Source organism: Ochotona princeps, chromosome 6 (genome assembly GCF_030435755.1).
Source record: "Ochotona princeps isolate mOchPri1 chromosome 6, mOchPri1.hap1, whole genome shotgun sequence".
Taxonomy (NCBI): Eukaryota; Metazoa; Chordata; class Mammalia; order Lagomorpha; family Ochotonidae; genus Ochotona; species Ochotona princeps.
Window position 1 is genome coordinate 68,813,033 of NC_080837.1, and position 18,582 is coordinate 68,831,614.

Here is an 18,582-nt window from a genome sequence, read left to right on the forward strand (position 1 = left end):
TAATACCAGAAGGTGATCCTGCTTATTGGTTAACAGTATCTTCCCAGCATGGCTTTACTTGCACAGCAATAAGCCCTCCACATGGGGAAGGCACTTGAAGAATCACTGTGAAGGTGAACTTGGCTGTAGGATTACAGCAGATTTTTCTAAATATGGCTGTGTATTTCTTTCGTAAGAAAAAAATATTTTGAAAAGTAAATTTTGGCAAAATTTACTCTCTCCCAGGCAGTGGAGAGAGGGCTTTGATTTTGCCTTTTTAAAGGTCTGGTGTCCGCCCGAGCTTCTCTCTGAGCTGCCTGCATGGCAGAAGCACTGTATGTGTCATGCACCTGTGTTTATGCTTTCAGGATATTTACTGTGCAAGTGGCAAAGTCATGTGAGTTTATATGTTGCCCCAAACAGCTCCAACTGCACCTGGTTACTTGAAAATCTAACCCTTTCCTTTTGTTTTCTTTAATATGATTCATTTATTTACATGAAAAGCAGAGAAATACAGAGCGGGAGAGACAGGAAGAAAGCGATCTTCCATCTCCTGGTCCTTTCCCACAAGCCCTCAGGATCTGGGGCTAAGCCAGGCAACAACCAGGAGGCAGGGGCCCCATCGAGGTCCCCCCGGTGTGGGTGGCAGGAACGCAAGTTCTTAGGCCATCATCCCCTGCCTGCCAGGAGCATTAGGCGGAAGGTGGGTCAGAAACAGAGTAGCCTTGTACTCACCGGATGCTTTGATGTGGGATGCAAACATCCCAGTGGAGGCATCTTTTGCTTGCACAAAGAGGCCACTAGAAGTAATTTGTATGTAGGACTGTCTGTTGGGGTCCAGTGGAAGGCATGTTGCTGCTGAGGGTAGATGTGCAGCCTGCTTAGGGACCACGGCTTAGTGAGCTTCTGTTGACTTCTGCAGGTGTCGGGGGACACTAGAGGGCTGGCCTTCGTCTCACGGATGTTTGTTGAGCACATGTAGCAGCGTTACGACATCACAGCTCTTAGTTTACATGTTGTGGAACAAAGAGGCAAGTGAGTGCTCACCAGGGTCATTTCAAGTGAGTGTAAAAGAGGCTAAAGAAAATAAAAGAGGGTAATGTTAAAGACTGGCATGTTAGGGCAGCAAGGGATCGGACCCTTGAACCTCAGGCCCAGGTGTTGTGGGGGGAAGGCCGCAGCCAGGAGCAACACCCCTCTGCAAGCCAGGGAAGCAGCTGGTACAGAGGGAGATCCATCCTATAGCTGTGTTGGAAACTAGGCAACAGGTTAATACATGTTTACTAAAAGATGGATGGATGGGCAAAATGATGGCAGGTAATAACACCACCAGTCAGCATGCATTCAGCATTGGATACAGCTTCGATTCCAGAGGCTGAAGAAGCTTAAGCTGGACAGACACAGGCATGAGTGAAGGCCTGGCTGGAGCACGGCAGGATGATGGTGTCTGGAGAGAACAGGCACGAGCTGGCTAGGTGACAGGTGAGGAGTGGAGGGTGGGGCTGCAGCAGAGGAGGCTTCCCATGTGCATGCGTGCTCTGTGGGGCCTGAGCAGGAGCCGGAGGGAGTGGATAGCTACACAAGCCTCACGCACTGGGCCTGTGAGTATATCCTGTGACTCCAGGAAATTTCCCAGACACCACTTGGGGACTTCAGAAAGTTTCACTGTATATAATTTCCACAAATGTTTTGAAGGCCCCCCACCGTGTATATGGATTTGAAACTTTGGTGTTGACAAAATAAATGTATCTATCTTTAAACTTCTTTTCTATGAGCTTTTGGAAACAGCCTGGAGTCCACAGCAGTAGGCTCATGTGCACACCTGGAGTTATCATTCCCATTTCCCAGCTGGGAATCTAAAGCCCAGGCAGATGAATGGCTGTCACACAGGAAAGCAGCTGGGGATGTCACTGTGGACTAGAATCCAGCTTCCTTTCTCCTGGGGCACATTTTCTCACTCTTGGACCTCTGTGGTCTCCCTTAGACAACACAGTGGTGACAAACCTGAGTGCAAAAGGCCCAATTCTTGTTGGGGAACTTGGACGGCAAGTTCTGCAGCTCTTTATTCACCCAAGGGTTCTTGGGTCTCTGTTTTGTTAAGAGCAGGGGCAGGTGGCTCAACCAGGGATGTCTCTGGAACTCTATGTGTTTTGTGAGGTTTGAGATCCATGGGGGATTTAGAATGGAAGCAGAGGCTTTTTCTATGAAGAAATTAATTAGCCAGTAGATAATTCCCTACAAGGAGATAGAAGGCCACTGCTTGCCAGCTCCCACTGGTGTGCTCCTGTGGGATATTGAATATCTGAGGGTGGGTGGCTGAGCCACTCCTCTGGAAGCATGCTCAGTAGTTCTCCTGTTTAGAACCCTGCTAGTCCATGACCCGGGCCTTCTCAGGGGTAAACAAAAATCCTGACATGTGCATACAAAATATTCATCTCTTTTCCTTGTGGTGAATAAAACCCCCGCCTAGAATCTCAAAATGCCAGCTGCAGTCAAGCCCTCTGCTTGCTCAAGGCTCAGATGAAAACTAAAAGCAGATGTGTCATTTTACCGTTGCCACACAACCGGTTCTTTTCTGCTTCTTTTTATGAACTGCACGACTTTGAAGTTATGTTTTACAAGGGCTGTGTTTTCAGTCAAGGTCATTCAAAGCAGCCGACCACTGACCCCGAATTTCCAGAAGAAAGATTGCATCTTGCAGAAGTTGCTGCTTTCCAGAGCAGCAGTTTACTGAAAAGCAGGGCTGGCATTGGAGATGAACGTCTCTGGCACTCTGCAGACCTGCCCGGAAGCCAAGCAGGCTCCTGTCTTCCTCCCCCCCCCAGGCGGCAGCAGTGCCATTTCACGTTTCTCCCATTGGACAAGTGGCAGCTCCGCCAGTGAACTTGCATGGATCTGAAGCCAAATGTTGCTACCTTTTGCCTTGTCTTCCCGCTTGGCCCAGCAGTCCAACTGTGGTTTGAGCTTCCCCTTGGCTCCTCACTTCCATTAGCTCTCCTGTCAGCTACGCAAGCCCACAGACTGTTAAAAAAAACAACATCATTATATTTGTGAAAATGGCCAAACACATGCTGTAGCTACATACCCCAGATTAGCATCAATCTGGTGCCTCTGATTGTGTGACTTGAGAGGGGCTGAAAGGAAACCATCCCGGGGATCCCCCTTTCTGGGACATCTTTCTTGCTAATGTGCCCCCACTCCCCACCCATGTCCAAGTTTCCCTTTCTTTCTGTGAGGTATGTGACACTCACTACCCTCATGTTGGTACAGAGGGCCAATGATGCCATCAAGCATGTGGCCACCTTCAAGGCACCCACAACAGACAATTAGTCAGAAAACAAAGCTTCATGGTCCTAGTAATTCCTAGCCCAGTAGGGACAGGCAGAGCTGTGGGCCTGTAAAGTGTGGTTCCTGAAAACTTGGTTCCTCCAACTTTCTCCAACTCATTCCCAACGCTCCACTCCCACTCCTCTCCCCTGCTGTGCCCCACCCTAAATACAAACCAGTGTTCGTGGAGTCCAAGTGCATTCCATCCCCTCTGGCTCCCAGTTTTTCCTGCACACCCCTGTAGCCCCATGGCTCCACTCTCGGCCCCTTTGTTCTCAGCTCCACATTGCTCTTCCCAGACCAACACAGGCCAGCTCAGAGATCAGAGACAGACTCCACTGCTGCAAGATGTGGTTGGGAGAGAAGAAGGGCATGTGCAAGAGAGATTGCAACCCAGATATTCAGGATCTTGGCAGTAGTCACCGCACATCATCATCCTGCTGGACTGAAAGTGTCCTGAGACACTGGAGAACCGAGAGAAACCAGTGCCTGCTGCTCGGTGCAGACTGAAGTGTGCTGTTCGGGTGCTTTCAGATCCAGGTGACAACTGGTAAGAGGAACAAAAACCTGACCAAAGGCGGCCCTGAACCCGGGCAGACTGATGAGTGATGGTGATGGTTGAATTCGCACTGCAGCCAAGATTCTCATGCGGAAGGCTCTTTACAAGCGTGGGCAGGAAAGCCTCATGTACAGCAGGCCCCTCTACAAAATCATGCAAAATGAATTAGAAGGTTATTTAGGAGCAAACAATTTTGATATCCATGCCCAGCTTTCTTTTAGAAAAACAATTTTGAAATCCATGCCCAGCTTTCTTTTAGAAAAAAAAAATGTTATTTATTTGAATAGCAGTGATGTAGAGAGAATAAGTTATGTAGAACCTTCCAGCCACTGATTCATTCTCCAGATAACCATAACAGCTCAGCCTAGGCCAGGCTGAAGCCAGGAACCAGGAACTTCTTCTGGTTTTCCGCCTGGGTACAAGAGCCCAAGGACTTGAACCATTTTCCTCTGCTTTTCCAGGTGCATTGAAAGAGGAGTGGGTCAATAGTGTAGCAGCCCAGGACTCAAACTGGTGTCCATATAGGGTGCCAGTCATAGGTTGCAGCTTAACCATAGTAACACCAGCCCCAATGCACAATTTTCCCATAATACATGCTTTGCATTAGACTTTTTAATACCCCTCATGTAATCTTACTAAAAACTAGCAAGTATATATGTATTTATTTATATATATATAAATAAAATATAATTAGTTTGATGACATGCATATTTGGTGTATATATAACCTAACATGTATATTAGCATATGTCATCAGTTTGATGATGCTGTACTTATTTGCCCAGAATAAATTAGAGAGGTTGAAGTTAAAAGAAATGAATAACAAAAATTCCCCAAGCTAAATTTGGATTGTGGTATGAGCAGTTAACAAAGATATTTATCCTGATGACTAATTGCAGAAACTTCCAGTATTCTAAGCTGGAATATTTTGAAGTTAGTGCTTTAATTCAAAAGCAGCTAGCAACTAATGGTCAATTTGTAGCTAACTAATAAGGGCTGAAAGACTGTAATTTACATTTGAATTTTGAATTTGAACATTCGAGACCTAGAAATTATTTGTTGTTGTTGCCAACATAACATTATATGTATATGTATATATTTTTTTTCATTATGATTGCATGGTTGATCAGGGTAGAAAGGATAGAGGGTTAGGGAAAAGTGGATGAAATCATTGTTTCAAAATTTGCCATTTCTTTTTGTTTTGGGGGGAAGGGGAGAAATAAAGGGGGAAGCCATACTTGGCTTCCCAAATGTCCCAGTGCCCAGGGATGGGGAACTGCCACCCAGTATCAACCCAGGGTCCTAATGTGTGCATGTTCCAGGGGTTCTGCCTAAGTGGTTTGGATAGTTCTGAAATGCTGTCGATTTCACCAATCCAGGAATGATGCAGCCCTCCCAATGTCCATTGGCTGAGACAGTCATCCTCAACTCTCCATTCACCCAGATTTTTGCTGCCATCATTTGGCTGTGGTAGTTGTCCAGTTTGCTCTGTTGTTCTTCTGCTATGGTCCCAAATGGGCTGCCATATTCTCCATATGCATCAGGGTCTGTGTCCAGTGCTCTGCCTTTTTTCACTGAGGATGACATATTCTTGTGGGTGAGTTCAAGGACCTGGGCCAGGCAACCTGAATCCCATCAGATCCCCCACCCCTGTGGCTCACAAATCCGGCATCTACTTCATAAGCAAGTGCCCCCTAACAGGTGGGCCCAAAGACCCAAGCCAGGAGACCCAAGCCCCACCAGATCCCCCACTCCTAGGGCTCACAAACCAGGTACCCATCTCACAGGTGGGCACAGGCCAGGCAACCCGAGTCTTGCCAGATCCCTTGTTTCCAGGGCTCGCAAAGCCAGCACCCACTGACCCCAGGATGGCACAACTCACCTCACCTCAGCATCCAGTATCATATTGTGCAGCCTGGCTCAGTCAAGTCTGCCCCCAGTTCCAGCTCCTGCTGGTGGGTACTGTAGCCTATCCCAACCCAGCCTGATCCCTGTCCTGGCCCTAATGTGAACTGGCTAGTGATGCGGCCTGATCTGGCTCCTCCTGCACCCTGACCTGGTTCTCAGATCTACCAGTGGATGTTATGAATTGGTCCAGCCTGATCCCTGTTCCCAGACCTGACCCACACCTATGCCCGAGGGTTCTGTAACCTGGCATGGTCTGGGCTGCTCCTTGCCTTGATTCTTGCATTCACCTGCAAGAACTGCATCCCGATGAAGGAGTTTCCCAAGTTTCTCTATCGGATTTCCTCCCAGTGGTAGTTCTTACACAAACCAGGTTGGCCCAGGTTGACTTTGTCTACCTCCTGTCCAGGTAGGAACAGTGGCCAAACGCAACCGGCCCACAGCCATTCTGGTTCTTACTGTTGGGTTTTGCAGCCCAGCCACACCTGGTCCACACCCATACACAGCTTTCTTATGGTTCAGTGGAGTCAAGACCTAGCCCAACTTGTTCTACACCCACCCTGGTTCCACAGGGGTGAGCCCACATATCTGCCACAGATTCTGCCAACAGACCCAGTTCTCTCACATGCTAGCTATTGTCGACCCACGCTAATATCACCCATCCCCTGTTCCGACTCCCTGTTAGACCCCAGCCTTAACTTTAGTATGTGCCAGTGAGTGGTACTTGGTAATAGTTGATGCTAACTACTCCAGCTCACGTCTCCCACATGTGCTCGTACTTTAGCCTGACCATTAAAGGCCTTCCTGCTCCCCTCCCCAAACCCTTTGGTCTCCACCCCTCTCTTACATACATGTACAGTGACCTTATCCATGGAAGTCCCTCCGCAGTATTTCCTCATCTGGGCATGAACCCTGCCAACACAACCTTTATGTATAAAAATGCAAAACACTTTTTGCTACTGGAAATATCAAAACACAGTCCTGAGAAGCATATCATCGTACTGAAAATTAAAGGTCCCAAAGGAAGTATGTCTGGATGCCTCCTTTAAAAACCACCTTAAAGGAGTGGGAAGTGGAATCCTCCACAATTAACCTACCATCTCTCTTGAAGGCATAGATTCCCATTATCAAAATTTTTATTTATCTTTGTGCCAGGGAAATAAGTGGTTGTGTGCTTCTTAAAGAACTTGAATGACAAGAAAATGTATGGTTTCTTAACAGAAAAATTCCTCCAGAAAGAATAGACCACTGTGTTTTTAGAAAAACAAATCTCATCTTAATGGTTGTTACCCCATAATAGCCTCTTTCCTGGGTTCCCTGGGTGTGGGCGACCCTTCCCCTGGGTGCTTGAACAGAATCAGATACAGTGTGTGTTATGCCTGGGCTTGGAATTCTGGTGGGATGAGGAGGACTTGCTTGCAAAGCTGTCCCGACTCTCGTTCACAGTCTCTCTAATTGTCCTCAGGATCTTTTATCATTTGCATTCTTCTTGCTCCCCAGCAAATACAACCCCCATGGCTTCCCCTTCTCCATGAGCATTGCATGACAGATGCTCGGCTCTATTTCAAATGAGCAAGGACTCGCTGTCCATAAAACATAATCATATTCATGAGAATCACGAGCACATAGCATGAATTTATCCCTGGACACGCAGTGGGGTTGATGAGATGCAAACGCTAGAAGCCAACCTTTGGACGCAAAATGCTCTGAGCACATTCTTCACTCACGGCTTTCTGACTGCTTCCCCCATGTCCTGCTCGCTCTTCACGGACAGCACAATGGGCCCTTTGGACAGTGCATCCATTGCTGTGGGTATAAGTGGCTCTGTCCCTGCTCACAGAATGCCTGTCACACCCCCAGTGATTGTCACAACCCATTCCACTCCCACAAATGCTTCCTCCCTAATTGGCCCAGTGAGTCAAATGAGGAATGTGGCGAAAAGGTTCACTCCCACTTGGGATTTTCAGAGTGTTATTAGTAGAATTTTAAGGAGGGCTTTTGGTGGTAGAATTCTGAAACTGTAAGTGCTCAGCATAGTGATTCTCTAATTCACATTCAGAGTCTGTAACCACAAAACTTCCCATGCCGGAACTTAATGGCTAAGTAATCCGGTGTTTGATAAGTGCTACTCCTTGCTCAGTATTACTGGACCAGAGAGTGTCACTCTAACACTGTCCAACCTTTGATCTTCACCCCAGTTGAGATATGGAAGTGTTCTGAGATTCCGGAATAGGTATCAACAATGTTGAGTGTCCTAAGAGGAAGCTACCGTCACTCTGTGTTCCTCAGTCTCACCAACTCTTAGAAGAGGTGGAGTCTACTGCGGGGCCTGTTTCTGGAGCGGTCCTCTGGTGGCTGCAGGGCCAGCCTGGGCTTTGGCCAAGTTTACTTCTCAGTGCACCGTACGTTGCAGTGCAGTCCTTAAGACTGGGCTAATAGGACAAGGCTGGAGTAGTGCGTAGAAGTGAACCACACTCACTTGTTAACTCTGTGTGTGTGCATGTATGTGTTTAAAGAGGCTTGTGTCCTTTGAAGCTTTGTCTATATTATCTCTTCAGCAGAATTTTACTTTTGCTTTTAAAGCTATTTCAGTGGTGAGTAAAATTAAACCATTTCCTGCCCTCTTGCAAAACAATTTCTGCCCAATTTGGGTTGTGTATAAAATGAAAACAGGAACACCAACAAAGGACATCCGATGCATGTCTGCACTTCTTGTTGAGATTTCCAAGCATCTAATGGGACTCTGGCCACCCTTGGTTCTTGACCTTTTCATAGTCACAAGGTGCAGCACTCGCCCCAACAGCACTTCTCCTTGTAAACAGTTGCCTTCAATCATGAGGGAGTCGAGGGCAAAAGTTCCCTCTTCTCCATGAAGAATCATGATGTTGTGTTTCTGTACTATAGCTGTAATAATCTGAAAAGGAACTCAGAAAAAAACATTTTATTTACAGTACCATCAGAAGCAATACTTAGCAATAGCCACATATGTAAACGACTTTCATGAAAAATGAAATCAGAGGGTGGTGTAGTATGTGAGACAATCACCTGCAGTACCAGCATCCCATATGAGGCCTGATTCTAGTCCCAGTTGCTCCACTTCCAGTCCAGCTCCTTGCTAATGTCCCTAGAAAAGCAGCAAAGATGTCCCATGTGCTTGGGCACCTGTACCCACGTGAGAGAGTCTGATGTTCCTGACTTCTGCCTTTCCCAGTACATGCTGTTGTAGCCATTTGTAACTGATTTTCAAATAAACAAATCAATTTTTAAGAAACCTTAAAAAAATAAAATGCATACACAAGTGGAAGGAAAGACCTCCCACATACATGATTTTACAAGATTTTTATGTTAAAAGCTTTATACTACCCAAAGCAATGCATTGATTAAACACAATCTCTACCAAAATTCTAATAATGTTTTTGACAGGAAAAAAGAAAAACCCACCCTAAACTTTATATGAAACCTCAAGTGACTCTAAATAAACAAAACCTATTGAAGAAAAAACAGTCAAAGGACCCACACTTCCTGGTTGCAGAGCTTGACTGCAGTACTGTGGTCATCAAGAGAGCATGGCAGTGCCGTGAAGACAAGTTCTTATCCAGACTAGTAAGCTGAATAGACAGCCCAGAAACAAACTTATCTACGTGATCTAGTGATTTTCATGAAATTTGTCAAGATCATTTGTCTCACACAATTGAAAGGTTAGTGGATGACAGTACAATTGTGGTCAGGTCCTAGGGAGGGCCTGTTCCCTGGTTCAAAACACACCCTAAAAAAAGAGGGGGTCACCTCTCTTCTCTTCTTTAAGATTTATTTTTATTGGAAAGGCAGATTTACAGAGAGAAGGAGAGATAGAAAGATCTTGCATCCACTGGTTCACTCCCCAAAAGGCCACAACGGCCAGAGATGAACCAGTCTGAAGCTAGGAACCTCCTCTGGGCCTCCCCTGTGGGTGTAGGGTCCCAAGGCATGGGGCCATTCTCTACTGCTTTCCCAGAGCACAAGCAATGAGTCAGAGTAGCTGGGCCATAAACTGGTGCCCACATGAGATGCCAGCATTTGGAGGTGAAGGATTAATCAGTTGAGCCAATATTCTGGCCTCTCTTCTGTCCTTTCTTTTAAGATTTCATTCCATTCATGAAGACCTTGGTTTCCTTACTTAAATACCTCTCAAAAGGCCCACCTGTAAATAACATCATATTGGGGATTAAGATTAAACATCTGAATCTTCTAGGGGAGAAGTCAGTCTTCTCAAATGGTATTAGTTCATCTGAATATCCACAGGCAAAGGAATCAAGTTGTATCTAACACCATGAATGAAAGTTAACTCAAAATGGGACAAAGACCTAAATGTAAGAGCAAAAACCATAAAATTCCTGAAAAGGAAACATAGGGCAAAAGATATACTACATTGAATTTGGCCGTGATTTCTTGTATGTGGCACAAGAGACACAAACACAAATACAGAATAGATAAGCGGGGCCCCAATGGAAATCTAAAACTTGTTCATCAACAGGCAATATGAAAAGAGCATAAAGGCAGCCCATGGGTTAGGAGAAAAATGTACACTGTATGTCTAACAAGAAATTAATATCCTAAATATATAGGGGAATTCCTAAAGCTCAACAAAAGAGAAAAAGAAAATTGTGAGGTGAACTTGAATAGACTTTTCTCCTGGTACACAGCTGGCCAAAAATATGCATGAAAAGATGCTCAACTTGAGTAATGATTAGGGAAAAATGTTGGTGAGAATGTGGGGAAATTGAAACATTTGTATGTTGTTGGTAAGAATGTAAAATGAAACATCCCAAAGTAGAAAACAGGATAGTGGTTCTAAAAAAAAAAAAAAAAAAAAAGAGAGAGAATTAATAGATTTGCCATGTGATCCAGCCTTTCACCTAAAGGTATACTCCCAAAAGAATTGACAGCAGGTCCCTAAAGAAGCATTTGTACACCCATGTTCGCAGCAGCACTTTTTATAGCACTGGAACATGAAAGCAGGGGAGGGAATTGCACTAGTGATTGAGATGCCAGTTAAAGTACTCTCATCCTATTTTGAAATGCCTGGGTTCCACTCCCAATTCCAGCTTTGTGCTAATGTGTACCCTGGGAGGCAATGGTAATGGATCGCTCATGTAATGGGTCCCAGAACTACCCATGTGGGAGGCCTGGGTTGGATTACAGACTCCTGTTTTTGTTGCAACATTTGCGGTGTTAACTGGTGGTCGGAAGCTGTCTCTGCCTATCTCTTCTTTCTCTGCCTCTCAAATAATTAATTGAAAAATGGTTATTAGCTTTTGAAAAATAAAATGTGGAAGCAACCAAAGTGCTATCAACAGATGAGTGATAAAGAAAATGCAATACAGAGGCTGGTGTTGTGGTGAAATGAGTAAAACCAGCACTTGTGTAACATTCACACATCATATGAGAGCTAGTTTGTGTCCCAACTGCTCTATCTCCAATCCGGCTCCCTGCTGGTGGCCTGGTAGGGGATGTGGAGGATGGTCCAGGTGTTTGAGACCTGCCACCTCTGTGGGAGACCCAGATGAAGCTCCTGGCTCCTGGCTCCGGCCTGGCCCAGCTCTGGCTGTTGACAGTCATCTGGAAAATAAACCATTTCTCTCTCTCTCTTCTCCTGCCCATGTTTCTCCTACTCTGCAACTCCAACTTTCATAATAAATCTGTCAACAAAGAAAATGTGGTATGAACATAAAACAGAATGTCATGCAACTTTAAAAAGAAGATCCTGACATGCGCTGCAGCACAAGTAGATTTTGAAGATCGTGCTAACTTAAATAAACCATTCACAAGAAACAGACACTGTGTAATTCTCCTTATAGCAGGGCCTTCAAGACGTCAGAATCTCAGGGACAGACAGTGCAGCAGTTGGTGCTGGGAGCTGGGCAGGTGGGGAGAAGTGCAAGTTTTTGGTTAATGGGTTCAGAGTTTCAGTTTAGCAAGTTACAAAGTGTAGGCAATGGATGGCAGTACTGGCTCCTCAGCAGCATGTATGCACTTAATGCCATGCAATTGCGTGTCTAAAATGGTTAGGATAGTAAGTTTTATGTATTTTACATGAGGAAAAACATGTTCATGAAAAGAAAAAGAGACAGTGAATCACCGTTTAGAGTAGCTGAAAATATGGGTGTGAGGCATTGTCCAAATGCTTCAAACTTAGAAGATAGGAAAGCATCTTCCTTGTAGAACTCTACGCTCAACAGATTTTTCTGCCCAAGGCCACTGGGTATTTATCACAATCCACAGGTTGTATAAAATGGTTAACTTTAAAGTTGGATTGCTGTGGTTTTGTTCGGTTTTGAGTCCCACCTGTGATTTCCTTGCCAGGGCCAGACCCAGTGATTTCATCAGCCGTATGTTCCCCATCCTGTTCTAGAGGTGCAGGGTGGAGTGCCACGGTGAATGTAGATGCCCCACAGGCCAGTACCAGTCGGGAGATGATATAAAGGATGCCAGTCCCTCAAAGACACTTCCACTTGTATCTCATCAGCCAAAATCTAGTTATATAACTATAGTAGCTGCAAAGGAGAAGGTATCATTCAGCAAAATGCTTCCAGGTAAAGTGCAGGGTCTCTTGATGTCTGTTAATACTTCTGAAGGAGAGAAGAGATGTGTTGGAAGGTAAAGTATTTCTCTATGAATGGACACATTGAGGTGTTTCCATTAAAGGACAGACAGCTGACTAAACTCCCGCAGACCCACTGAGGATGTGGTAATTCTGTGATCATCTGCATATTAATGTGATGAATGAATTAACTTTTTGACAGAATCATTATCCTCACAGAACCCTGCCCAGGACTTGCCCACTTCTGCTTCCAACTTTGCAAGAGTTATGCTGCTGTCCTGTGAGAGTTTGGATTCCACCTTAGCTTTGTGAAGTTCTGCTGGATTATTCCAGTCTGTTACATCTCTTGCCAAGCTGAGATGATGAGCGCCCTGGCCAGGCCAGCAGAATCGTGGCTGTTGAAGGCTCCTTTTATGTTTTTTGTTGATGTGTGTCTCCTTCCCTTGATCTCCAAGTGTGTGAAAATAGAGTTCAGAGGTGCTGTGGCTTCAGAAGTCCCTTCGGTCTGCCTTCCTCCCTCGTTGTCTCCGAATCCTCTGAAAAGGAACTGAGGGAACAGTTAATTATCTTCCAATTTGCACTGCGACCGTTGAGTTGCTTATCTTGCATTACTCATTAGAAAGTAGGAGGGACTTGCATGTTTGTAGAAAATTATATAAAATCTCTCCATTTGTCTTGAAGAGTTAGTTACTGGGAAATAAGTATCAAAAGAGATTATTTATAGACTTCTGCTTTTTGGTAATTAAAAATTGTTGAGTGTATTGCTACATCTATGTATGTGATGCATCATGAGGTGTTCTCCCTTCCCAGGTTTTCTGTTTTCTTTCCATTTTGAGATGGGTAGCCTGATCCTACTTCATCCCCAGGTGAAAGGCTCTCGCGAGTCCAGCAAGTCATGGTTGTTAATGTAGTACCTCCACAACAAGATCTGACTGCTGACTGAGGCAGCACTCGAGGTGCTTCTGGGCCCATGCACTCCGCTGAAACCAAAGCTCATCCAGGTGTCAGTGACCTCAAGGGAGCACATTCACAGAAATGATCCTGCAGTGGCACATGGCATCTTGACATGGGGCAAAACCCAAACAAAATGTGGGGGAAACAGGCACTAAAAAGTTTAAAAAGGATACTGCCAAGTGAAAACTATGGATAAAGGGAAATACTGGGGTCAAGAAGGGATCAGAAGAGCAGTGAACATGGGCTGTAAGTTGAGGAGTGGAATATACAGATGGGGAGGCAACCATCTCACGAACTCCACCACCGAAACATTCAGGTCCCATCCCCATATGTATGAAGTGGCAGGTCCATTGTGTTTAATTCAGGGTAATGCTGATGATCACTTCCCTTTGACGTTACAGATGTTTCTGAGGAATTGTGAGTAAAGCAGCTGGCTGTGACTCAAGTATTTTCACATGAAGGGGTTGGGGAAAGTACTGAAAAACCCAACCTCCTGTTATAGGGTGTCTGCAGTGCAGAAGGCTGGAGTGGTCACAGTTGGCCAGAGGGCTGGGGATTGAGTCCATCTTGAGAACATTTGCAAATTTGCTGTCTTGAATCCTAGGAAGGTCTAAAATAAGTCATTCGTCTCTCTATTTGCCTCTCACTTCTTAGTGTCTGAGGGCATGCGCTGTCTAATAATAATAGTAGCACCCAGTAAACAAAAATAATAATGCACATTGTGGCCCTAACCACATTCAACTTATTTTTATAAATTAAGATAACTTGAATATCTTGGGTTTTTAACAGGATAGATCTGCTTTGGTAAACATGCTTCTATTTTGTCTGATTTAATAAACATACTTTATTATTTTTTTATTTCTTTATTATACTTTTTATTTTTCTGGAGAAGCAATAGGTGCTGTTGGGATCCAGACCTGGCTACAACCACTCTTTTGAGCTCCTCCCGTTGGGGTAAACCTGCATGTTTACTGGTTCATGAAATCCTGACACTTTTTTTTTTTCTGTTTTCTGCGCTAGTGTGTTGGAGAAGCCCCGCCCAGCACCCTGATGGCCAGCAACAACACCGCCAGCATAGCACAAGCCAGGAAGCTGGTAGAGCAGCTGAAGATGGAAGCCAACATCGACAGGATAAAGGTGAGGACACACGGAGTCTTGTGTTGTGCAGCTGAAGGACTAGGAGCATGCCTTATAGCCTGTCTGTCTGTGGACTGTTCTCCTGCAGCGAGGGGTGAAATCAGGCATGATAGGAGAGAACCTCCATGACTCAGCAGACGTCCACTTTTCTAGTGGGACTTTGCCTTCTCTGAATTTCTACAGCTTCAAATGGGATCATAGGGTAAGACTGAATCTGCGTGTACAGTTAAAATGAAAAGAGAACACAAATCATGGCTGAATTCTAGCTGAAGAAATTAGAGAAGACAAAAGACGTATCTTTTTTTCCCCTCTAAGATGTATTTATCTGTTTATTTGAAAGGTAGAGCTACAGAGATGAGAAGAGACATAAGGAGAGATCTTCCATCTATTTCCCAAATGGCCACAACAACCAAGGCTGGGAAAGGCAGAAGCCATGAGGCAGGAGCTTCTTCTGGGTCTCCCACTGAGTGACAGGAGCCCAAGAACTTGGAGTATCTTCTACCCACTGTGCCAGCCCCAAAAGACCTTTCATTCTTCTAGTCATGTCCATGATCCTGCAGAGAGACCCTCTTGTCATTTGGCTTTTAGCTTTCTGTCCTAGCTCAGGTTCTAGGAGCAGATGTCTGTCCTTTAGGCCTAACCCTTCTTTATGCTGTTGAATGCTATTTTTTTTTCTTTGTACACATTAAAGGATTTTATTTTTCAAAACACAAAAGTCACACTTGGTCTCTTTACGAAGTCAAACATAAAAGTTTCATAGTTCTTTTTTCCTCCCACTGACAAGCTTGCCCAAAGTTGGGGCTAATTCATATTGAAGCAACACATTAAATCCTCACCATTTGTTGGCAGATTCTGAATGGGAAGTTTGTTCACATGGTACAGTTATTAACAAATAGCTCTTGTATGGCAGTAAGGTGAATATTTGCCAATCACCAACATTTCACTTCCCTAGGAGCAAAATACTTTGTGTATCTCATTTTACTAAAATGAAACTAGAATATTCAATTAAATGCCTGTTCAAAACTAGTACTTCTTCCTTTTTCCCCCATACTGAACTGGCACTTTTTTTTCATCCAGAGCAATGCAGCCACCCCTCAAGGTGTGCAGAGGGCAATGAACTGTAGCTCTCCAGCCAAATCCAGCCCTCTGTTGTAGCACAGGTGCACACCCTGTTTAGCTGGTGGCTGCTTCCATCCAAGGTACAGCAGCAGGGCAGAGGAGCTGTAACAGAGATCCTGCAGCCCACAGAGGCCGAGCTGGGTGCTGACCTGGCCAGAGGAGCGGTTCTCAGCCCGCATGTGCAGTGATATAAATTCCTAGAGAAGTGTGTCCAGGCACAAATTCCTAAATCACATCCACACCAGTTAAAATAGAATCTTTTGGAGTATGAGCTGTATTTTTTTAATTCAGTAGTTTTTTTAAAGGAAGTTTTCTGTTAATTCCAAGGTGCAGCCAAGGTTCAGAACGGCCAGAGGGATTTACTTCTTCTAATCCCATGGAGAACATGCTAGAGAGGGGAGGGGACACTCCTCCTCCAGAGAGGCCGAGCATGCATCTATGGATGAGTTTTCCAAATGCCCGAGCCTGCTTGTGCAGTGTAACTCCTGTCAGCGAGTCCCGAGGTGCTCTCTGTCCCTGCTCTTTTGCTAGCATGAATTGTCTGTTACCACTGCCTTGCTGCTTGGCTCTGGTCTTCTTTTCCTCTTCCCTTGCCTCACCTTCAGAGAGGGGCTGGTGTCATGACGCAGCAGGTTATGCCAACACTTGCAACACCAGCCTTCTGTGCAGAGGAAGTCTGAGTCTTGGCTATTCTGCTTCTTATCCGGCTCCGTGCTGATGTGCCTGGGAAGGCAGCAGACAAGGCAGGAGTACTTGAGCCCCTGCCACCCACGTGGGAAACTAAAGGAACTGGTGATTTTTTCTCAGCTGTTAGGACCATTGGGGAAGTGAAGTAGTGGATGGTCTCTCTCCCTCTTCTTCCTCCTCCTCCCCCTCCTATTTCTCTCACTATTTTCAAATAAATGAATCTTTTTAAATTATTTATTAGTTTATTTGAAAGGAAGAACGATAGGGAAACACAGAAACATCTTTCATGCATTGGTGTACTACACAAGTGGCCACAGTGGCCTGTGCTAGGCCACGCATCTTGCACTTGGGCCATCCTCTGCTGCTTTCCTAGGTGCATATCAGGAAAGCTGGCTTGGAAGCAGAATAGCCAGGACTCAAACCAGCTCTCATATAGAATAATGACATTACTGACAAGAGCTTCAACTCACTGTGCCAGGGTGCAAGCAGTTCCCAACAAATAAATCTTAAAACAACAACAACAACAAAATCAAACAAACAAGAGAGGGGTCAAGGTTTATAGTATCATACGGGCTTAGTTCTGAGGGCAGGAAAGTTCTGCTCCTAGGACTTCTGGAAGATATCAGTTAGCTTTTTGGGGTAACCCAATGAAGGTAAAAATTTGGGAAGCTCTGTCACAGTTGACATTTTCCATTTCTGCTTAGCATCCTCAGGCGCTGCTCATAAAGGAGGGTGTGATGGGCTGATGGGTGATGCAGACTGACAGTTGGGGAGGAGAAGGACAGAAATAGGCCTCCCTACCAGCAGTGAGACCTCCCTCATCCCTCCCCTGAGTTACTGACTGCAAGGACTCCTCCACCATCTCCCCAGTCCCGTCTCCAACCTTCTTCCCTGCTGTCAGCTACCCAACACGTTGGTGCCAAAGGAATCACAGTAGGACGAAGTCTCGCAATTATCCTCTCCAACTCTCTAATCATGATGCCCCATCTCATGAAGATGGAACTCATGCCCTTCAGCAGACTGGACAAGGCCCCTCTGCCCGTATTTGAACAATTTGCCTCCCTCCTCTTGGGCACTCGCTGTACTGAATCTTTCCCAGTTTCTTCCAGGGGATTCTCCCATCCCCAAGGCTTTAGGCCCCTTCCTCTTTCACATGTTTGCCTTACTAGCCATCAGCTGCAGTGACACCTTCAAGAATTAGGTTGAGTCTTTACTGTTTGTTCAGAAATACTGGGAAATACTTGGTCAAGAGATCGTTAACCTGCTTGTTTGTTGGGTTCCAGATGAATAAAGGCATGTGTCTTGCCTCAAAGCTCTGTAGCCCAGCACAGGGATACCTAAAAATATGAGTAAGATCTAATACCAATGCAAGTAAGATGTTGAGGGAACATAATTACCAAATGCCATCAGAAGGAAGCCAGCAGCACACCCTGTTGTCTTTTGAGGAGACACCAATAAGCCCCTACTGAAAAGGACAAGGCATTAATCAGACAACTCGAGTGTCACACAGGTACCTTCCTAGGTAAACTTCTCATTCAGATCTCTCAGTAGCTCTCAGTCTCTTGAGACCACAGCCCAGTCTCAGCGTTTGTTCAGTACCACAGAGTCACACAAGCGTGCCATGGTGAAGTGCAAGACTGGTTTCCATTTGGGTGGTGGTAGGACCACAGCTGTGCCGACACAGTTGTCAGCTGCTGGTTCAGGGTATGGTTGTCTGCCCTCAGAAGTCCCTTCAAGCTCCATGAACCTTGCAGCCTCTCCACCCTCAGTCCACACACCAGGAAGAGGCGTCTGTCTGAGGACATCATGTTTGTGACTTTCTGGCCACTCCATGCTACAGAGGACAATGGCTTCTTGTGCCTGGCACTACCTATGGTGACTGACATGACCAAACATAGTGTTGCAGGAAATCTGGTAAGATGATGCCAGGTTGATGTCTATGATAACTACAATACTGAACACATGGTAAGAAGAGAAGAAGCCAAGTTTTATTTGAATAGGAGGCAGAGAACTCTCAGCCAAGGCAGGGCCTGGAAGAGAAAGACCAAACCACTGAGGTCTTGCAGTCTAGGCAAGATTCTATTTATATGTCTTTAACATATTGTCTCCATAGAGCAAATACAGTGGCATACATGAACTATTGTGAAGGGAGGGGCAATCTTTTTTTCATTTTATTGTATTTTTTATGTATTTTTAAGAATCACTGAGTGGGATGGGGAGGGTCAAGGTATAGGGGAAGGTAGATAGGACAGATGCCTCCAATTTTCCCTTCCTTCCTTTTTTCTCCTATGTGGGATGAGGGAGAGAGCAAGAGGGGGAGAGAGTTGCTCCCAGCT

The 18,582-nt window shown here is 45.3% G+C and overlaps 1 protein-coding gene across 9 annotated transcripts in view; it reads left to right on the top strand.

The window, feature by feature from the left end:
• GNG2 (G protein subunit gamma 2) overlaps positions 1-18,582 on the top strand; it is a 127,584-nt gene that overhangs the window by 97,041 nt on the left and 11,961 nt on the right. For all 9 annotated transcript variants that reach the window (XM_058666433.1, XM_058666432.1, XM_058666435.1 and 6 more), the window contains one exon: positions 14,324-14,440. In XM_058666433.1, the coding sequence (XP_058522416.1) occupies positions 14,354-14,440 (87 nt within the window). In that variant the 5' untranslated portion in view covers positions 14,324-14,353. The remainder of the gene's footprint in view (positions 1-14,323; positions 14,441-18,582) is intronic.